Source organism: Cebus imitator, unplaced genomic scaffold (assembly GCF_001604975.1).
Source record: "Cebus imitator isolate Cc_AM_T3 unplaced genomic scaffold, Cebus_imitator-1.0 Scaffold20, whole genome shotgun sequence".
NCBI lineage: Eukaryota > Metazoa > Chordata > Mammalia > Primates > Cebidae > Cebus > Cebus imitator.
Window position 1 is genome coordinate 1,626,044 of NW_016107335.1, and position 22,572 is coordinate 1,648,615.

Sequence of the window (22,572 nt, forward strand, 5' to 3'; positions counted from 1 at the left end):
GTGATGTGTGTCCTGGTGATAAAGCGTGTGAGCCCCTCCTCCCCCAGTGATGTTGTGTGTCCTGGTGATAAAGCGTGTGAGCCGCCCCCACCCCCAATGATGTCGTGTGTCCTGGTGATAAAGTGTGTGAGCCGCCCCCACCCCCAATGATGTCGTGTGTCCTGGTGATAAAGTGTGTGAGCCCCTCCTCCCCCAGTGATGTTGTGTGTCCTGGTGATAAAGCACCACAGACGAGATTCATCGTCACTGCTGTTGAAATGCTGGACGGCCTCTCGGTGGGGCCGTGCAGATGGCGCAGCCCTGCCTGCCTGATACCTGTGCTCCTATTGTGGAAAACTGTTCTCATTCCTGCCAGAAAGCCGCCACCAGCACACGCAGCCACACCTCGCTCTGTGTCTGGAGCTGGTCTCTGGGTTGCCTGCACTCCACAACTGCGGGCTGCTCCAGGCAGGTGCTGCTCCGGGTGCTGCTCAGGGAGCCAAGCCAGGGCACAGGAAGCTGCTGGGGGCTGGGAGGGCTACAGAGGCAGAGCGCTGGGGCGGGTGGTGTAAGTGGCTGAAGCCAGCTGTCTCCCGTTCTGGAGGCCCGAAGTGGAGGTCAGGGTGTCCACAGGGCTGGCTTCTCCAGAGGCCTTGCTCCCCAGCACGACCACGGCCATCTCTGTCTTCACACGACGCTCTCCCTCCGCGTGTTGGGGTCCGGACTCCTCCTTCCCGGTCGCACACAGGTCATACTGCATTCTGGCCGCCCACATGACCCTCGCTCCCTTCCTCTGTAAAGACCCTGTTTTCAGGGCTGGGACTCCAGCATGAGGCGGAGGGTCACAGCTGAGCCCTGGGACCTGGTGCCTCCAAGCCAGCTCAGTGACTGGGTGGACACTGCCCGCCACGGCAACCCACACACCTCCGGCATCCGCTCCCTGCGTAGCCCTGCCTGTGGAGTTCCTTCTATGCAGACGCACGGGTGACACTGGTATGGGTTAAAATCGCCTCGGGCGCAGGAATCCCCAGGGCTTCAGGCCCTTCTCATCCACCTGTCCCAGTCACCTGCCCAGCACACCTCCAATCCCACTGGGGGGCGACTCTCTGAGAGATCTGACGGGGGTGCCAGTGACACAGTTTAAGACATGAGAAGACACAAAATCCAGCCTCGAGACCGTGGCCTTGGGCCACTCACTGCTGCTCCTCTGGGACCTGCTTTTGGCGTGTCCAGTGTGGAAGCCAGACACCAGCCTCGTGCCCTGTTTCCGGTCAGCAGTGGGCAGCACGCTTCCCCAGTGGTGAGCGGGGCGGGCCTTGTTTTTGTGACCAGCTTTGGACGCAGCAGGGCTTTCTGGATAGGGGCCCCAGCCCGTGCCAGCTTGTCCAGAGGCAGCATTGTATGCTGAGCCGTGGAAGCCCTGAATGGCACTCCGTGACTCCTAAACATTCGACGATCTTTATAGTTTGAGCTGAGTGTTTCCCAAAGGCATAACTGGAAGCAGAATGTCCACCTGCTGACTGAGGATAGAGTGTGTGGGAGGAGGAGGACTCCCCTCTCCAGGGCGTGTGTTCCATCTGTTCCGTCATCCCACTGTGGGATGTATGGGAGGAGGACTCCCCTCTCCAGGGTGTGTGTTCCATCTGTTCCGTCATCCCGCTGTGGGACGTGTGGGAGGAGCAGGACTCCTCTCTCCAGGGCGTGTGTTCCATCTGTTCTGTCATCCCACTGTGGGACGTATGGGAGGAGGACTCCCCTTTCCAGAGTGTGTGTTCCGTCATCCCACTGTGGGACGTATGGGAGGAGGAGGACTCCCCTCTCCAGGGCGTGTGTTCCATCATCCCGCTGTGGGACGTGTGGGAGGAGGAGGACTCCCCTCTCCAGGGCGTGTGTTCCATCTGTTCTGTCATCCCACTGTGGGACGTATGGGAGGAGGACTCCTCTCTCCAGAGTGTGTGTTCCATCATCCCACTGTGGGACATGTGGGAGGAGGATTCCCATCTCCAGGGTGTGTGTTCCATCATCCCACTGTGGGACGTGTGGGAGGAGGACTCCCCACTCCAGGGTGTGTGTTCCGTCATCCCTCTGTGGGACGTGTGGGAGGAGGAGGACTCCCCTCTCCAGGACGTGTGTTCCGTCATCCCGCTGTGGGACGTGTGGGAGGAGGAGGACTCCCCTCTCCAGGGCGTGTGTTCCGTCATCCCGCTGTGGGACGTGTGGGAGGAGGAGGACTCCCCTCTCCAGGGCGTGTGTTCCGTCATCCCGCTGTGGGACGTGTGGGAGGAGGAGGACTCCCCTCTCCAGGGCGTGTGTTCCATCTGTTCCATCATCCTGCCATTGCTCGTCTTCACGTTCCCAGTCTGCAAAGAATCAAGCCCATGTAGCTTCTCAGAATATTGAAACAAACATAGTCTGATAATGAATTCCTTTGCCTCAACCATGGCGAGTTCAAAGTCCTTTCTGTGTGGGACGGACTGGAACCCGTAAGAGGTATGAAACCCATGCTGAAGGACAGCAGCCCCAGGATGTGCCCTTGCAGCCATCAGACTTCATGGACACCTTGAAATTGGGCAGGAGCACGTGGGCACTGGTGCCAGTGGTGGAGAACATTCCGGAACACATTCTCCGCTGAGGGGTCAGAGCCCAGAACCCCCAGGAGCAAGATGCTGGCTCTGATCTCCGCAGGTCACACCGTCAACGTGAAGAAGGGGGCCTCCCGCTGGCATCACTGACAGCGTAAACCTTCATGGGAAGCAGAGGCAGTCGGCGAGCCCAAGAGAACGTGTGAGGCCCCTGGGGAAGGAGCCCCATTGCCGAGTTCCAGGACTCAGCAGTGGCTTCCACAGATGGCCTCATGTGTCCTCCACACAGCAGCACTGTGGAGCCCGTGGACTGGTGGGAGGCAGATTCCTGGCCCTGCAGAGCGGCTTCCTGAGTGTGGATGGCAGGCCGGGAGGCCTGGGGAATCGCCATCCTCGGGGATTCGTGTAGCAAGATGGTGCTCCAGGCAGAGGCGCCTTCACACGCGTTCCTCAGATGCAGCCAGGTGGGGCACGGGAGGTTCTAGGTCGTGATTAATGGCAGTGCTGCCACGTCCTCTAACGCACCCAGCCTGGCCGTCTTCCAAGGCTCTTTGCCCGAGTAGTAATCAGGAAGCAACAGGGAGGTGCGTCTCTCCTGCTGGCACCTGTGACTGTCGCTCCACACGTTCTGCCGCTGCGGGGCAGCATGCACCTGCTTTGCCAGCCCGGCCAACCTATCCGGTCGGGTGCATGTCCACCATCCTCCCAGCCCTGCTCCTCACTGCTTGCTCTGTGCCATTTATCACAACAGCTCTGTGAGGTGCGCGTGATCAGCCCACGTTCTGATGACCAATTGAACACCCCCCAACACCAAGCAGTTTACCCGGGCCACCGCCAAGCAGTGGGGCCGGGATTCGAGCCCCGCGCTCCCCTGGGGACCACAAGCTTGGCCACGTGAATCGTTCCATCCTTCTGAGCCTTAGTTTCTTTAGCCTCGCACGGGAAGGTCATCCCTGTTCTGTCCGCGGCCGTAGATGGCCACTCGGTCCACGATGAGAGAAGAGGATTTAATCTGTGAAAATATGGAACATCTGAGAAATTTGAAATATTCTTTTTTTACATTTTTTTTTACTTTTTTATTTTGAGACCGTGTTTCACTGTTGTCGCCCAGGCTGGAGTGCAACCTCCGCCTCCCTGATTCAAGTGATTCTCCTGCCTCAGCCTCCCAGTAGCTGGGATTACATGTGCGCACCACCACGCCTGGCTAATTTTTGATATTTTTGTTAGAGATGGGGTTTCACCACGTTGGCCAGGCTGGTCTCAAACCCCTGAACTCAGGTGATCCACCTGCCTAAGCCTACCAAAGTGCTGAGATTACAAGTGTGAGCCCCCGCAACTGGCCTGAAATATTCTTGAATGAGTCGCTAACGCGTGGTAAACACAGTAGGGGTTCAGGAAAGAAAGGTGCGCAGTGCGTTAATTTCACCCACTGAGGTTAACTCAGTTAGAGGGCCTGGTGAAGGAGGACGCTACGTGAGTTCCCACGTTCTCCTGGCCTCTCGGCAAATTCTCAGACTACAGTTTTGAAGATCACACCCGTTCTTGGCGGAAACGTGAGCGCCAGGTTGTTAAAATTCCCGTCCTGTGGTCCCGCCGTTGTGCTGTTCGCCTCCCCAGGGAGGCGTGATGTTTCATTTGAGAACAGAAGGGAGCAGCCTCAGTTCCGGAGCACAGGCCAGGGCTGATTGCACGTGGGCCCATCCTGGCTTCCCCTCCAGCCTGGTGTTGGCCTGGAGAGGCCCCAGGCCACCTACCACCTTTCGCTTCACAGAACGTGAAGGCCCCTCCCCAGGCCTCAAGCGTCAGGGAAACTGCCCTTTAGGGGCCCAGGAACTGGATGCCATCATCCCATTGGCTCTCAAACATCTCATAAAAACTAAGAGAATCACAAAACAGAGGTTCACCAGGCACAGGAAATCTCCGCAAGAGGAGCAGCTGCCATTCCTCGCAGGAGTCAGCGCCCACCCTCCTCCACAGCCCGCAGCCTCCCTCAGCCCTCCCAGGATGGCTCCGGGCATCTCCCGGAGGTTTCAGATGACCCCATATCACAAACAGAATGACTTTGCTGGCCGGGTGTGGTGGCTCACTCCTGTAATCCCAGCACTTTGGGAGGCCAAGGCAAGTGGATCACCTGAAGTCAGGAGTTCGAGACCAGCCTGGCCAACATGGCGAAAACCCATCTCTATAAAAATACAAAAATGAGCCAGGCATGGTGGTGTGCACCTGTATTCCCAGCTACTTGGGAGGCTGAGGCAGGAGAATCGTTTTCACCCGGGAGGTAGAGGTTGCAGTGAGCTGAGATCAGGCCGCTGCACTCCAGCCTGGGTGAGAGAGCAAGGCCCTGTCTCTTAAAAAAAAATGACTTTACTGTTAATTTCAAAAGCGATATGTTGACACAAAATCAAATATGCAATCAGGAAGGAGGAGCTCTCCAAAGCCTTGGAAGTGGGATCCTTGAGCCAGCGCCATCTTTAAAGGGCAACCTCGGGGGAAATGAACTCAGCCAAAACAACCTTCCTCCCAGAGAGCCGCCGGGAGGCCCGTGGATTGTCCTCTGCTCGCCAGCAGGGCTCAGGGGCCCAGAGCAGACTCCCCTTCTGTGATCGACAGGAGAGGGCCAGGCTCAGAGAGCACTTGTTTAACTCCCAGGACTCCTCCGCTGGCGAAGCATTTTCTTAATTTTCTGATGAGAAAATCCAGTTGGCACTTGTCTGCTGAGCCCAGTGGCAGTGGCCACGCTCTCCCCCTGGCCTGTTGCATGCAGGCCCTGGCGGCGGGGACCCCTCGGCTGAGGAAGAGCCCCCAGCATGCTGCCCTGATGCCTCCTCTGCCCCCCGGAGGCCAGGCCACGGGTCTCAGGATGCAGCGGGCACCATCAAAGCACCAGACCAAGCCAGGTCAGAGGCCCAGGGACTGAGCTGTGCTGCTTCCCTGCCCTGCTCCCTCCTGACCCTGCTCTTGATCAAGCTTCTTGGCACACAGGAGTGGTCCCCAGTTGCTGCTCTCACAAGTGCCTAAAGGTGGCCGTGCTGAACATAGTCATGATGAGGCATGGTCCTGGAAGGCCCTGGGGCAGCCAGAAGCCCCACTTTCATTCCCAAGCTCTGTGTGGCTGCAGCACCAGGCCCGGCCAGTGCCTCTGACCACAGCGTGTCCCTTGCTGTGATGTCTCTGTGGCCCCACTGTGAAATTGGGGGCTTCTGGAATTAGTATTTGTGGGGTGTTTGGATGTCGTAGTGGACCAGTTTTTTCTGGTGATTTGTATGGCAATTTCCTGCCACTGCCAATTTTCACTCTCCAAGAACTAATTTGTGCAGGAGCTAAAAGCCATTGAGTCCCTGGGATTTTTGCATCATTCACACCTTCGTTCAAAGCTGATGGGATGATTTGCAGCTTCACAGCATTCCCGAGACATTCAGCTACCTACGGCATGTGCATACGTACACATCCCAGGGAGCACGTGCTTTCTTCTTCCTGTCTCTAGGTGCGTTTCTTATCCTAGCTTGTCACTCCAGAAGAGGCTGACATTCCCACCTGAAGGAGGGCATCAGGACAGCATCCAGCCTGGAGTATATTGATTCTAGTACATAATACTTTCCTAGTTCAATCAGTTAAAACACTCACTCAGTTTCCCAAGCCCTAAAAAATTTAAGTGAAATCTCCAAGGAAAATGAAAGAATTGCATAGGGAAGCAGAGTCCGTGAGCTCCACCACCACCCACTGTTCCATGATGGGAGCCACTTCCTTCTGGTGCCAGTGCCCGCAGGAGGAGCCCAGTGAGCTTGGAGTTGGGGAACAGAGCCAGAGGGGACGAGCCCATGGCCGCCAAGCACCGACCTCTGAGGGCTCCGGCCAGGGTGCTTTTGTTTTCTTAGAAGAGAAGGGAGTCGGTGTTGTGTGCAGCACCAAGAGGTGTTCCCTGGGGCAAAAGGCAGCAGAGCCGAGACACTGTCGCTTTTGGATTTCAGCCATGATGGCAGTGGTGAGCCGTCTGGAGTGGCCACTGCTGTCACACTGGCTCCAGCAGGGAGGCATGACCTGGGCCTCCTGCTCCACAAAGCAGGCAGGACCCCCACCCTGGGGAGCAGCTGCAGCTGCCCAGACCTGAGCTGTAGACCCAGGCATCTCTGCACTCTTGGGGACCCAGGAAGAAGATCCTCACCTTGTGGGAAAGGCCCTCTCCTGCCGCCTGGTTTCTCCCTGCTGTTGGCACCCATTCTGATCTTGGAGCAAAGTGAGGGCCAAGCCTGAGTGCTGTCACAGCCCCACAGATGTGGGCACACTCAGGGCAGTGCTCACACCAGCCCCTGCCACCACAGCCCCCTCTGGACTTTGGGCACCGACAAGCATGGGAGGGAAGCTGAGAGAGGGCTGAGGCAGCTTGGTTCTGGCCTGCAGGTGCCAACGGCCTGGGTGCCATGAATGGCATCAGGAGGCAGAGGTTCCTGAGTGGAAGGGGGTGGGTCCCTGGTAAGGCCCCAGCTTCAGGCCAGGGAGGGCCTGAAGGCTGGGGTCTGGGCTGCAAGCCCTGCAGATCAGAGTGGGAACTTGTGGTGCCTTTTCTGGGCCCGCCCATGGCCACCCATGGACCAATCAACATGCACTTCCTCCCCTCTGAGGCCCATAAATGCCCCAGGCTCAGCCAGAGCTGGACCAACATGGGGATGACCAGCTGCAGAGAAGAGCTACCCTCTCCAGGGCCTCCTGTCTGCTGAGGGCCATAGAGACAATGGGACGACTGGCCTGCAGAAAGGAGCCACCCACTCTAGAGCCTCCTCTTTGCTAGGATATGAACACTCACAGGACACCCTTGTGCAGAAAGGAACTGCCCCCTGTGGGAGACTGAGCACCATGTTCTATTGCTCATAAAGCTCCTCCTCATCTTGCTCACCCTCCACTTGTCTGCGTACCTCATTCTCCCTGGTCACAGAACAGGAGCTCAGGGTGTGTCAGATGGCGGGGCTACATCAGCTGTAACACGAGCAGGGCTGAGACATGCCCCTTGCTCACCAAGGTGCGGGTGAAGAGAAGGAGAGAACAGCTGCAGCCCTTCAGGGAGCCCTGACCTGGGAGCTCCCTGAGCCAGGCCTGTGACTCCATCTTTGGGGCCCTGCGGTTCTTGGCATGTCCATGTCCCTCAGTGTTAGCTGTGGAAGCTGCCTGCAGTGTGCCTGGTCCAGCCACAGCCTTGCAGAGAGCCGGCGCCTATACTGGCCCCTGGAGGTGCCCGCCGTTGTGCAGCAGCCCACGTGCCTGTGTGGTGGCTGGACCCCACGCCCCTCAAATATCCCTCACTGCCCCATGCCTGACTCACCTTAATCACCCTTGGCAGGCGTGGTACCCAGGCTGGTAGGGTGAGCCGAACGCAGCCTGCCAGTCCCAGCCTGAGCAAAACTCAGGCAAAGGTGCCACCAGCCACAGAGATTTCTGGCCAGAAAAACAACACCCCAAAGACCCCGTAACACTGGCACCTTGCAGAGAAAAGGAAGTGGCCGCACACCAGGGAGGCGGGAGGAGCAGGAGGGGCTCCTGCAGCTTCCCCTCGTCTGCAAGCTCCAGTGGCCGAAGTTCCTAAAAACAGGGCAGAGGAGGGTGGTGGCAGTAAGCACGAGGATGGCGGGTACCCCAGAACCAAAGCCAAGGCAGCTTGGGTACCACACGTCACAGGTGCCCAGCGTCCTCGCCACTGCCCCGGGCGCCAGCAGCCGTCAGGTCAGCCGGCCTGTTCAGGCCGGTTTTTATGGCAGCCTCTGCAGGTACATTTCTCCTCGACTTCCTCTTTATCTGGATTTTATTTGTCTCTTACTCTCCTTTTAAAACTGAATTCCAGTAATCTTGGGGGCTTAACTGTTCGTTGTCTGTGAAACTTTATATTTTGGAAGGTGGCTGATTGCTGAACATTCATACTTCTGCTTTCCTGCTGTGTGTTGCCAAGTGTGTCTGTTATTTAAAGGCCAGTGTGGCATAAAATTCTGTGGAGGAACGCCTGACCTGAGTGTGTGAACTCCACATGGGGGAAGACACCAGGATACCTCCGTTCTGCTGAGTGGGAGCTTTGCCAGTTCCCCACATGCCACTCATGTGCCTCCCACGTGGAGGATCACAAATGGACGGGAGAGGGGGGACAGGAGCATTGGAAAGCACGTGCAGGAGGGTGTCAGTGGAGTCCTGGGAGAGGACGTGGTGGGCCCTGGAGGCTGGGTGGGGGTCCCACATTGCTGTACAGGTGGGGAGGCTGGTCACGGGGTCCCACATTGCTGGACAGGTGGGGAGGCTGGTCAGGGGTCTCATGCTGCTGAGCAGGTGGGGAGGCTAGTCAGGGGGTCCCACGTTGCTGGACAGGTGGGGAGGCTGGCCAGGGGTCTCATGCTGCTGGACAGGTGGGGAGGCTGGTCGGGGGGCCCCACATTGCTGGACAGGTGGGGAGGCTGGTCGGGGGGGTCCCACATTGCTGGACAGGTGGGGAGGCTGGCCGGGGATCCCACGCTGCTGGGCAGGTGGGGAGGCTGGTTGGGGGTCTCATGCTGCTGGGTGGTGGGCCCTGGAGGCCAGATGGAGGTCCCACATTGCTGGACAGGTGGACCCTGAAGGCTGGGCAGGGGTCCCATGCTGCTGAGCGGGCCAACGTTTCTCTGACCGCTGTGCTGTGTCCTTGCAGATGACCACTCCCGGGTCCTGCTGAAGGCAGAGAACAGCCACAGCCACTCGGACTACATCAACGCCAGCCCCATCGTAAGTGCATTGCCACACAGGGCTCCAGGCTCTCCCTCGGGGCAGGGGCTCGGGGCTCTCCCTCGGGGGCACAGACGTGGCCAATCACACAGGATGGTTCTCGGGGAAATCGAGTCCCCACTTGGCTCAGGGTCTCTGCAGTGGACAGCCCGCTCTGCCCACTGGGCTCCAGCCACTCCCCGCTCCTTCACCCGCGGGACTGTCTGTGAGCTGTGTGGGTCCCAGCTCATGCTGGTCCCATGACTTGTGGAGCACCTAGCCATGGCGACTGGCAGTTTCCTGACCGGAAGCCATGGCTTTCGGGGGAGATCCACGGTGGACGCCGTTCCTCTTTCCTGGAGCTCCACGTTCCCTGTATGTTCACAGGCATGGCACACCAGGCCCCGTCCACCCTTTTTGTAACAGTCGGTGGCATGGAGGCAGGTCCCGAATTGCAGGTTTCTTTTCCTAAAGTTTTTCCAGTGAGTGGGACCCTGTTTCTTAAGAAAGGGACTGTTTGCTGGCTGTTCCTCCCCTGGGATGGACGCTGGCACAGTGGGGATCCGACTGTCCTCTGTTTCTGGGGACGGGTGTGGCAGCTTCTCCTGCGCCATGAGGTGTGAGTCCCTGTGGCCTGTGGCCCCTCACTTCCCAGGGGGCAACTCTCAGCCCACGCCTGGCATGGCTGTCACCCGTTCAACTCTGGGCATCCCCTCTTTGTTGTGACCCATGGGGGGCACAGGGCTGAATGGGGAGGCTTGCAGCACTCCCGGGGTGAGAAGAGGAGGGAGAGAAATGAGCGTGGAGAGGGCTAAAGCCACATGCTGGGACGCTTGGACTGGCCGTTCAGATGAGCAGTAACGGGCAGGTGGCAGGGGTGGAATGGGACACTGTCCAGGCTGGGGGCTTTAGAGACATGGCAAGTGGCATCTAAACCAGTGGTGGGGAGGCCACGGCTCTGCGGATTTATGGCCAAGGCTGGCTGTTGTGTTTCTCCCTTTAAACAGCTCTTCCCAGTTCTGGTCTTCAGGGAGGCATGAGGACATCTCACTACAATTCCAAATCTGCCTTTAATCAAACAGGCTGCTCTAGGGCTGGGGGAGAGGGGGCAGGTGAGCGAGGCACAAATGACACCCTGTGCTGGCCAACGTGTCTCCACTCGACGTCCACAGGGAGCCTTGGATGAAAGCATTGGGCCAGCTGCCTGTGGGCCGCGGCCACGGGTGGCGGATGGCGCCCGCGCTTGGCTCTGGTCGTCTCCGCACAGCTGCGGGCGAAGTTGGGAAGACGCTCACATGCCTGAGCCAGCCTGGTTTCCCGGCACCTCGCGGCCCACACATGAGCGGATTCAGCTTTGAAAGAGGATTCAAAGTGCAGAGCTGGTCTAGGGTACTTGGTCTACACCCCTGGAGCCCAGGCTTCTGTTGATGCGTTCATTCTTAAGAAGGAATCACTTCCTCATTTCCAACAGAGGTCGAATCCCAAGTTTGGTTCTGTCTGAGTTTCAAAGATCCTCATTCATCGTCCTTAGTAAGATGTGATGCATGTAGCATTTTTCTGTCATCATTTTTCTGCCTCACCGATGTGCCAGCCTCTCACGGACGAACAGAGCATAAGCTCTGCTAAAGCAGCGCGTGCGTCGTGCCTGGGTCCGTTCCTGTACTGCACGTGGCAGAGCTGACAACACACACTGTTAGAAGGGAAAGAAGCCCCGTTTCCCCGAGATGCACCATTTGATGGGGCCAGAATGAGGAATGAAGCCATGATTCACAGTCTAAAGAGGAGAGGAGCAGTGCGGCTGTGCCCAGCTCTCCCCGCTTGATGGGTCCCAACTTGCAGCTGTCTGGGCTATTCAGGCCACGGCCATGCCACGACCAAGCCACGGCGTGGGCAGCAGCGCCCAGTGCAGCAACTGTGTCGGGCTGGAACCAGTCCACGGCTTTTATGCTCAAGTGGGAACCAGAGGGCGGGTGTGTTTGGGGGTGAATTCCTGCACGCTCACGCAATTCCCTTTCCAGGCCTTACTGGGCAGGAAGTTGGGTCAGAAGGCGAGGCCGGGCCGGAGAAGTCATTCTATGGTACCTTTTACATCTTTCCTGCATTTATACCACAATTCGGTTTTTTTTTTTTTTTCCAAATTTGGGTTGTAAGAATGAAGCAGAAGAAATGGATGCTGCCTCCTCTTTATGAAATAGCTGAAGGTACAGTGATAATGACCTTCCCAGCAGCAGCCTCCATTGCATGAAGGCTGGCTGTCGCAGGAAGGGGAGGCCCTGGCTGCACGGGTAAAACTGTGACAATTGCATCTGTCATATTTGTACTTAGTCCTCATTAAATTTCAGGGAAGGCATCCAGCAGTCAATAATGTGCAATCTTCGCTTTTAAATCAGAGATCATGAAAGTCAATGGGAGTTCTGTTGTCCTTCGGAAGGTGTCTGAGGGAGAGACCCATGAGCTACATTTAAAACAGCCTGGTTAGTACTGAGGACACGGAGCTGAGGAATGGCACTCAGGCGGCAGCCCACTCAGACAGCATCCGGCTTTATCACCAGGACAACTCTGGAATGCTGGGTGACACCTAAAACCAGATGAATTCTTCATTTCACTGTCAATTAAGGGAGAAGAAAACATCATTTAGAGTTTCAGTTCAGAATGCATTTAACTCTGGAGGGACGGAGTGGCTTTTCAGAAAAGGAAGAGATGTCAGATGTCCTGAGAATCATAAGAAATTGGCCAAATGTGGGATCCACTTCAGTTATTTACAATCAAACTTCTGTGCATAATAATGGTTTATAGTCAGTATTCTACTTTAGTAAATCTCAACTCCTGAGAATACAGTATAAAAATATTTCAAGTTCAAAAGTCAGTCTCCTGGCCGGGTGCAGTGGCTCACGCCTGTAATCCCAGCACTTTGGGAGGCCAAAGCGGGCAGATTATTTGAAGCTCAGGAGTTTGAGAACAGCCTGGCCAACATGATGAAATCCCGTCTTTACTAAAAACGCAAAAACTAGCCAGGTGAGGCGGTGTGCACCTGTCGTCCCAGCTACTCTGGAGGCCGAGGCAAGAGAATCACTTGAACCCGGGAGGGAGAGGTTGCAGTGGCCGAGACGCACTGCTGCACTCCAGCCTGGACCAAAGAATGAGACCCTGTCTCAAAACAAAGCAAAACAAGAAAGTGGACCTCGCATTGATTACCGAAGCTCCAATTTCCCAATAAATTCCCATATTAAGACTTAGTATTTGAAAAGGGACTTGGCAATTCCAATCAGATGTTGGTTTGTTTTCAAGAAAGCATTCCATGAATTTGCTTTAAATGTTAGGAAAGGCAGCTGGAGAGGCAGGCAGGTAGAAATACCTACAGCTGCGTGTACTTCCCCGCTGTGCAAGATTTCAGAGGAAAGACGCAACCCCCCTGCCCTTCCCCAAAGCTGGCCAGATCCTCCTGAGACGTTTGGGTCACAGCTGTCAGAGGCCAGGGCTGCTCTGGGAGCAGAAACACTCTCCCTTCAGCTGCCCAGCGGTGGGTGGCCTCCGCCATCACTGCGGCTGCTGGCACTGCAGAACCAAGTCCAATGGTCCTGACGTGCTGAGGGCTTCATTTTTAAAATGAGCTTTGTTTGGAATATTGGGGAAATTATGGCTAAGTTTTTCACGCAGATTAGAGTTTCTAAAGATACCTGCTGAGTAGCTATCCTCCAACAGCAGGAGGGGCCCCACGAGGCCATCTTTACACGGTATTCAGAGATGCAGAGGGACACACCCCACTGGTCTCCTAGTTCATGTGACATCTTCCAAAGAATCAGTCATCCAAGTGATAATACAGTCAACACAGACAAGTGGGTTTCATTTTTATTTTTAAAAAGTAGGTCAATACAGTGGCTCACACCTGTAATCCCAACACTTTGGGAGGCCAAGGCAGGCTGATCACCCGAGATCAGGAGTTCGAGACCAGCCTGGCCAACATGGTAAAACCGTGTCTCTACTAAAAATACAAAAATTAGGTGAGTGTAATGGTGCACTCCTGTAATCCCAGACACTTGGGAGGCTGAGCAGAATCGCTTGAATCCAGGAGGCAGAGGTTGCAGTGAGCTGAGATCACACCACTGCACTCCAGCCCAGGTGACATAGCAAGACTCTGTCTCAAAAAAAAAAAAGTAAAAACAGAATTATACTGTTCATTGTACTTGCCTTCTGCCCATCGATTTTCATGAAGTCACTTGGAATAAGTCACACTGGATTCTCTGTGGTACCGGGCTCTCTGGGCGGGCATTGCTGCGGAAGGCCCCGTCTGGGGAGAAAGCGCTTGGGAACGCCTGCATATCACCGTCCGGGCTCGGGGCTGCACGCTGCTGGAGGGCACGGCAGCTCTGTGTGGAGGAAGCAGCGCCCTTGGTTCACTGAGGACAGCATGGATGCGTGTTCACGGGCCGCAGACCACCCAGCAGCTTGGCGTTCACCTGATAAACTGACAGATGTTCACTGACAGCTTCAGGATGGCCACCAACACTCGGACACACACATTTGCAGATGAGTCTGCACACACACGTGCACTGCAGTCCAGAGCTAAAGGACACTTAGAAACTGCGTCACCCAAGCTCCTCACTCCCTGACCACACCCACCTACAGCTCGTGAGACTGAGGCCGAGACAGTGACCATGTCCACAGTCAGGCAGTCTGCGTCGAGAACGGAACACTCCTACAGATAAAAAGCACATCACAGTGAAGTGGAAAGTAACCAGTAGAAGGCCAAGATGGGGGATGAAGATGGGAGGGAGCCGGAGTAGGTGCCGTGTGTATCTCTGGGCAGGGAAGGTGGCGGGACACACCGCCATGTCACGTCAGGCAGATGTCCTTGCTGGAAAAGCAGTGTTGGTAGAAGCTCACTTGATTTCCGCCGAAGACACTTTTCCTCCCTGAAAAGCTTAAACGGAATAAAATCTCTGTTTGGTTAGTTAAGTATTTGCTTGGCTTTTCCTCGGAGGCTGTGTGAAACCACGAGAGGCCACCTGTGGCCTTGGTGGTTGCTGGTTGTGCAGAACGCTTCCGCCCAGAATTATGTGCCTGGAATGAGTTGATTGTCTCCTGAATTGTTCTTAAACTGATGACTCATGTCACCATGTGGATCGTCGTGCTGTTCCCGCCATCCCAGTGGCCCCCACAGGATGGCAGGCGGGCGGGAGGGAGGTGAGGCCGGCCCCCACTGAGTCTGCACAGCCCGCACTTCCTGTTCAGCCACCGCTCCCAGCACCCCGGCTGTGTTTGCTCCTGTCCTGGGCGTGGGAGCACGTGGTGGGTGGGTGTGTGGACTTCAGGACACCTTAGCAATTCAGACCTAACACAACAGTCACGTTAGCTACTCTCCTGCAGCCCCGTCCAGAATTTTACTTTCAATCACCTAGTTCTCATCTTGAAAGCAACTAAATGTGCTAGCTTGAACACACTTACAATTTTAAAATGTGTTTCTGTAGAAATTGCTCTGGGAAAAAAAAAAGGCACATTTGAGAAGGAAGTGGGATTTTCCTTTTTGTGCATTACTATTTGCAGGGAAGACACAGGGGTCTCTGTAAATAGCTGTCACCCCCAACAAATGCGTATTTCAAAAAATCAAAACTCCTTATTTCTGCTAAGCATTTTTCTACTGAAACATTCTAACTGGGGCTTTCAGTGACAGTAACATGATTTTACCTGTATTGTGTGTGTGGTGGCGAGTTTCAAAACGAGGTCCAGTTTTAATTACGAATCACTAAATCAGATGCACAGAAAGCTTTTCTCCCTGCCTTCCCCCAGCCCCGGCTAGAATCACCATGTTGTTCTGTGAGAATAACTTACATCTGTTCCTTTATGCGCGCCCCTCTTTCATGGGAACATAATTATAAGGTGCATTCGGTGCCTTCTTTTGTGCTGACAGCGTCATCTCTGAGGCTGGTGGCGGCTGCACATGGCTGCTCTGGGTCTCTGTGAAAGAAAACGTGCCTCACGTCAGCTTCCCAAATGCAGCAGCACTCAAGGTGACACCGGGGCCACCACGGATGTCCTCGTGTGTTGGCTTAAAATCACATAGGGTTAAAACTTGCTCGCTTTTCGCTGTGTTGAGAAATGTATTCTTAATAATTACCTTCAATTCCGGAGCATTGTAAATCTCAAATCAAACCCTGATAGCAAGAGTAAGTTCCAGTCCTACACACAAAAGAAAAAAGGACTGTGTGTCAGTGCACACGCAGCTGTCCCCCGAGGCGAGAGGATTCCCCCGCACCGCCTCCAGCTCTCCAGGGTTCGGTCTCCGCCGGTGCTCCTGGGAGGTGTGGGAAGGAGCTGCTGAGTGCCTTGGGATGACAGTGGTGACCTGGTATCTTCGTGTCCTTTGCAGCGTGGCCTGGGGTTGGCCTCTGGGAGACGAGCGCCTCCATCTGACACGCCTCAGCCGCGTGCTCAAATCCTGCTTGCCTCTCGAGGCTTTGTCCCCATGTCCTTTTTTCTTTTTTTTTTTCTGTGATTAATCTTCGAAATAAATGTAATAATTATGGTCTTCTAAGCCAAACGTCTCCCGTTGGAGCTAGCAGGATGCGTTCGGACAAGCTGGGGAGGCGGAGAGCCCACACCTGCGCTGTTTCCGATCCCCGCCTGCTGGGGAAACAATAGGAAGCAGCACCCGCTCCGCCACAGACCCAGGCCCAGGCCCAGGCCCAGCCGACTGGCTCTGCCCGTGTCCCCTTCCCAGGATACACAGAAACAAGCCCCCACGCACGCGCGCTAGCTCCAGCCGGGAAGCAGCGGGCAGCGCTGGCCCACTCTCCCAGGACACTGGCGCGTTTATCCGTGCAGCCTGCAGCAGCCGCGTTCACACCCTCCACTGAGAGCTTGGGCTCAGCCTCACCCCAGGCAGCCCTATGGCTCCAGCAAGAGGCTCTTTCTCCTGAACACGTGGGTGGGCTCGGAGGGTGTCCACCTGGCTCTGTGGCCGGGAAGCTCACCTGTGTCGTGGGGCCGCACCTGCTGAGCAGGCTGACGACGGCTGCTGGTCTCCTTGGGCTGCTCTTCTTCATTTCTGTTGATGCTGCTCTTCTTCATTTCTGTTGATGCTGCTCTTAGAACCTCAGCCTCGGGCGTAAGGAGAGCATCTCAAATGCGGTGGCCCAGGCTGGAGGCTCAGGACGGCGGGGTCCCCACCTGTGCCGGGCGCTCGTTGGAGTCAGTGACGGGCAAGTGGTGTGTTGCCACCTTTCCCTCCTCCTGAGCCTGGGCTCTGCCTCTGGGCTGCCTGCCTCCCGCCTAACCCCTGCTGCCCTGCTCTGTCTCCACAGATGGATCACGACCCGAGGAACCCAGTGTACATCGCCACCCAGGGACCGCTGCCCGCCACCGTGGCCGACTTCTGGCAGGTAAACTTTTTTAAATTAAAATCTCTCTTTCTGAAAAGAAGATCTCGATAAATTGGTCATGAATTGCATCTCGAATCTGATAAAGCCAATCAAACTCACTTAGAAACGTTCATCAAGTGTTACATATGTCGGAATTTGAGTCTGTTCATGTCTCTTATTGTCAATCTTTTGTTTTCCAAAACTTGAGTATGAAAGAATTCCCTTTGAGAGATTTAATGCTTTCAAGATCGTTACTTTGAAGTCACTTTACTTTGCATTTCATAAAATGGCAAGGATGGAGTTAGTGTTTACGTTATTACACGTTACTGAAATGCGCCTGTTGTCCATGGCGTTACCCTCACGATGGTCACCGCGGGCGCTCCCGTGTGGTTTACCCCCCTCTCCTGGAGTCCCCGTGCATCTGAAGGCCGGGCACTGCTTCTCTATGCGGCAAAAGCCCAGGTCACACGGATGGCGGCACAGATGTGGGGCTGACGACAACGTCAGCAAATAGAACAACACACACAGGGCAGGTGGAGTCTTCCCCCGCTCGCCAGCCACGTGAGAAAGCTGGAACGTGGCTGCCCCCGGTCCCTCCCTCACCAGCCACGTGACAAAGCTGAGCACGAATGGCCCCGAGCCTGGCAGAGAAGACGCCTAAGAGTTGAGCCAGGACAAAGGTGGGATGTGACGCATCACCCACGCGGTGGAATCCAGGCAGGGACACTGGGACCCGGCCGTAGCCTCCTGGTGACCCGCAGCGCGGGCACCCAGGCGGCACCAAGGTGAGACGTTTCCTCATGCAGCCACTCCTCAGCGTCAGCAGATTCACTTCTGCTCCAGGCTCTTCCAATTCCCTTCCCTTTCCCGGCTTTCCCACCAGCCTCGCGTACTCCGACTGCAGGAAGGAGAGCCTCCTCCCTCCGCTCTTGAGAACAGTCTCTGCAAAGTCAGGAACAGACCAGGGTTTTCAAGGGCCTCTGAGCGCCCTTGTATTGTGAGCATTTGAATCCTTGGGTGCCATCGTCCCGTTTTATGGGCAAGACACATGGGTATTGGAGAGATGGCATCACTTGCCCACGACAGCGCAGATGAGGCTGGGGTTTGAAACACGTTGCTGTGACCTCCTGCTCTTTCTGTCTGCCTGTGTCTTCACGCTGTTGAAGAAAAAATAAAGCTAACCTGCATCTCTGTGTGTCATTGTTGAAGCTTATAACCCCAGCATGGCACAGCAAACCTGTGGTGCTCGGATGGTTTTGGGGGCTCTTGGTCCTAGTACCCTGGGGCACTTGGGTCCCTCCTCACCGCAGCTGGGGACGCATGCAGCCCGGTGAGACACGCCTGTCCCAGGGAAGACAGCACCCTGGGGTGATCGTTTCAGGACAGTTTCGTGGTAGGAAGCTCTTCCTTGCCTGGCACACACCTGCCTTCCAGAAGCGTGGACCCATCCATCCCAGCACTGCCAGTACAACGGAGCCCCAGGGCCCACCCAGGGATGCCCCCTGCTGCACACGCTCACCCGGGCTTCCCAGGGAAAGGGACAGAGTGTTCGGAATTGTAGGGTGGCAGAGAATACCCACGGAATCCCAAGACCACCGAGTTTTCATCCACCTCAACCCGTGACCCAAAACGTGCTTATTTATGTGTGGCATGGGATGCCCCCAGATATGTGTTCTTTCATCTTATCCAAAGTTGAGGTTCTCTCTGCCCTCTCTAGCACAATACAGGCAGAGGAAGCAACGCTGGTCCTTGAAACCTCCCACGGAAGGCAGAACTTTGTTAAACACACGGTAACGTGCATTTTTAAGGACAAAGCTGGATTTGGTGGTGACGAAGTCAACAGGCTGAGTGGGAGAGAGTGTCTCCTCCCGAAACCCCCGTCTGGGCCTTTCCCTGATGCCAACCAAGGATCCGGACACAGACCGAAGGTTATGGTCCCAAAGCCCTTTCCTTGTATCTCTGGCTGTTGAGTGCTGGTCTGAGGCTCCTCCTTGGGGTGCATCCACAGGTGTTTCTTTTCTGCCAGAAATCAGCGAACTCCAGGAAGAAAGCGTGAGCGTGAACATGGGGTCAAGTGAGAAAGGCCGTGATGGGAAAGGCAGCCATGTCTGCCCCAGGCTGCTGCACTCCTCGGGGGCCAAAGCGCCCCCTCTTCTCCGTCACACAGCCTTTCCCCACCATGGATCTGCGTCGGGGTCCAAATTTCCCTCCTCTTGGAAGGGCTTGGAGCTGGTCCTGTCCTGTGTGACCTAACTGTAACTTGACCACACCTGCAAATACCCTATTTCCACATAAGACACATTCCTGGGTTCCAGGTGGACACAGATTTCGGGGTGCATTATTCTACCCGGTACAATGGCTAAGAAGAAAGACCCTTTCCAAGCAGCTCATTGGCACCCACATGACCTGATGATGAGTCAGGGGCCGTGGCAGGAGTCCATTCGGAGGTCACTGGGAAGCTGGGAGGCAGAGAAGGAGAAGCAGAGGAGCCGGGAGAGCCGCAAGGTCTTCAGCAAGAAATGCTGCACGGGGGCCCATGGGTCCAGAAAGGAGGCTGGAAGAGGAGCTCGGGGACGTCCCCTCAGGGAGCCCGGGGCGTGGAGGCCACTCCAAGTGCGCCAGCCTCTTCCCCAGTGTTGAGAGTTACCAACCCCCCCAAGTAAATCTCAACACCCCGGCACAGCACCAGAAGGCCCCATCAGCCCAACTTCCAGCGGCCTCCCCGCGCCTCTCCCTCCCGCAGGGCCCACAGTGTCTCTGCCTGTGCTGCTGCCGCCGTGAGCAAAGCCCGGAATGTTTAGGGAAATCCACAGAGGGCCGCCGCTCACCGCACACCACACTTCCCTGCGCTAAACCAGCTCTGTACGTAGGCTGGATGCATTTCAAGAATTTGATTTCCAAAACTTTGACTTACATCCAGAAATTCCTAAAAACAAATTCATTACCTAAAGGAAGATGTACCTCAAATTAACCCCTTGCCTGCAAGTGCCCTCCAAGCCATTCAGCTGAATTCCCGGTCCTTACACCCTCTCCGGGGGTCTGTGGAAGTCTGAGTTACTGTTCAGAAACCAGTGTTGCCAGTGAGCAGCAAAGTGGATGAGAAATAGAGCAACCCTTAAGGAGAGGACACCCGTTTTGGGGTGACGGTGTCCTTTTGTCATATAAACGCTTCTTATAAGTGTGGAATAATTTTAAAGGAAGAATGGAGAGAAAAAACTTTGTAGGCGTGGGACAGTCTTGTGCTACACTGTTTGAAGTCAGGTCAAGATGTTAGAAGGAAACATTTCCACCATCCTCTCTGCCGGTCATTCTGGGATCGTGTCTGGAATATGCTGTTCCTCCTGGGATCATACATTCGAAAAGGGCGCTGACATTCAAAACACAAAAGAAAAATTAGCCAGAGTTTGGTGGAAACAGCCAGCGAGGTGAGAGTTTTGAAAATCACCGCAGGAAATACCGAAGTGCAGAAGAGAACCAGTTGGGGTGAGAGGCGGGAAAGGCCGTCCTCCGCACGGCGCGCCGCCCATGAGCTCCCCGTCCATCCGCGCGGCGCCGTCAGCCAAGGCGCCACGCAGGAGCTTGGCCTCGGCTGGCGTCTAGGCCGTGGGTATATACACTTTTTCTAAACAATCCTAAGTCTATTCTTTAGATCCCGAGGAGGGTTTATCATATTTTAATAAATTTAAAATTAGGAACATGAGCCTGGCTTTGTGAGGCTTTGCGATTTTGTTCAGTGCTTCTAAATAAGGAGGCTAACGCCTCGTAGCCAGCCTTTGACACCCTGAGGCTCTGAGCGCCGGCTGCTGTCCACACGCTGCCTGGGGGGAGCTGAATATCCGGACAGATGGCGAGAGGAGAGGCCCTTGTCCACTCCTCGGTCCCCGCGGCCCTGCATACTGTCAGAGAGCCTTTCTCTAGGTCTATTTTAATCTGCAAAGACGCCTCCCACGTGTCAAATGGAGCCACCTTGAGTGAAAGACAGACACACCCGTGCGGAGGGGGCATCCGAGCGCAGGCTGGCGTCAGGAAATGCTGGGAAGAAAGGAAGCCACAGTTACTGAGCTCTTTGGTGCTACACCCAGGGCAGGCACCCTCCATATGGGATGTCATTTGGCCGAGCCGCTGACCCTGCCGTGAGGCCATTGCAAGCCCCTCATTCCACCTACGTGTGTTCTCAGAGGTGTCAGAGTCACAGAGACAGAAAGTAGATGGGCAGTGGCCAGGGGCTCGGGGAGGGGGCTGTGGGCTTGGTGGGGCAAGGGTTTCCACCGGGAGGGTGAAAGTGCTCTGAAGAGCGTGGCGAAGGTGATGTTCCACAGCGGGGGAAGGCCCTTATTGCCGCTGCACTGCACACTCACAAATGGTAAATTCTATGTGATGGATATTTCACTACAATTAACATAGAGATGTACAGAGCGAGCCCAATTCTACCCAGGATGAAGCTGTGGCCCAGAGAGCCATAAGGACCCAGCCAGGTCCACACGGCTGGGGGGAGCCCATTCTAGACCCAGATACGGGGAGCACCAGGGTGTCTCTCCACCACACACGCTCCTTGCCAATGAAGAAGGCACCGTGATGGGGCAGGGGTCATTCATGTACACGTCTCCGTAAACAGAAAAAAGAGATCCGGCTGCGGTGACATTGGCGTTTCCCGAGCAGGCATTGTTTACAAAAATACACTTGTGCTTAGTCTCAAGGCACAGAGTAGGTGAAAGTCAGACTCCCCAGACACTGGAGATAAAGTGACGCTTTCTCCAGGTCCTGGGACTGCCCCATAGGGAAGCGAGGTCTGCTGCTTCTCAGGGACGGGGCACCTCAGCGTCCCCAGGCCAGCCCTGTCCTGAGGGCACAGGATGCCGTCACGGAGAAGCCCCTGCAGGCAGGACAGTAGTTGGAGGGTAAGGACAGCTGGGGAGGCAGGGGAAGGGCGCGGACAACGACCACCATCACCTTCCACCACAGCCGGTGCCACGTGGCTCGTGTCAACCGAGGCACGTCGGCCACCTGCCATCCCTCCTTGCCTTCTTCTAGAAAGAGCTGCAGAATGATGTGCTCTTCTTCCAGAGGTAGCCTCTGTGTGTCACCTCCAAGCCCTGGCTATGCCCGGGAGATAGAAACACAACAGTTGTTTCTAAGCCAGAAATGTAGGCAGCGTGGCCTGTCAAGATCAGGTGCCGTGTGTGGCTGCAGACGTGATGTGGAAGGTCAGGGCCCTGGAGCCCTGGCGCTGGGGCAGCCACTGTGGGAACTGGTTCCCACCTGGGAGGCTCAGCCAAGCGGAAGACGCGAGCGTCTCATCCTGCCTCACCTGTCTGACCAACAGGCTGCCTTTAAGGACGGAACAGACACGAAGCAGCTCCCCTGACCCCAGGGAAGGTGCAAAGCACTCGCTGAAGTCGGCAGGTGTCCGACTGGCATCGGATGTGTGAGGCTCTTATTACCCGTCAACATTTTACCAAGAAAAAGGTGCAATATCAATTTCTGGTCTCTGCTTTCTAAAGCGTTCTGTGATGAAGCCTCCGTTGGGGGAATACGTTTCTCATTTCCAAATGGATAGGCTTGACGTAAATACAGACTTTTATTATTTAGCATCCCTAGATCATAGTTCTCATGATGGTTAAAAAAACCTGAACTTGGAACTGTGGAAGACCCAAAGAGTTTAAACGTTTCTTTCCAAACTGCTTGCCAGCCACTGGTGGCAAGGCCAAAATGCAGAAGAATGACAGTTGAGAGCTGACTGGCACCATACAGGGGTGCCCACCACGGGCACCAGTGGCTCATCTGTCTGTCTACCTGCCTGTCCTCCCTGCCTGTCTGCCTGTCTTACCTGCCTGTCTGTGTCTGTCTGCCTGTCTTGTCTACCTGCCTAGCTGTCTGCCTTGTCTGCCTGTCTTATCTGCCTGCATGTCTGCCTGTCTGTCTACCTGTCTGCCTGCCTGTCT

General features: G+C 55.6%; 1 protein-coding gene across 2 annotated transcripts in view; it reads left to right on the plus strand.

Annotated features, from left to right (window-relative positions):
• PTPRN2 (protein tyrosine phosphatase receptor type N2) overlaps positions 1 to 22,572 on the plus strand; it is a 1,009,572-nt gene that overhangs the window by 942,742 nt on the left and 44,258 nt on the right. For both annotated transcript variants that reach the window (XM_017519415.2, XM_037735320.1), the window contains 2 exons: positions 9,220 to 9,293; positions 16,574 to 16,651. In XM_017519415.2, coding sequence (XP_017374904.1) covers positions 9,220 to 9,293; positions 16,574 to 16,651 — 152 coding nt within the window. The remainder of the gene's footprint in view (positions 1 to 9,219; positions 9,294 to 16,573; positions 16,652 to 22,572) is intronic.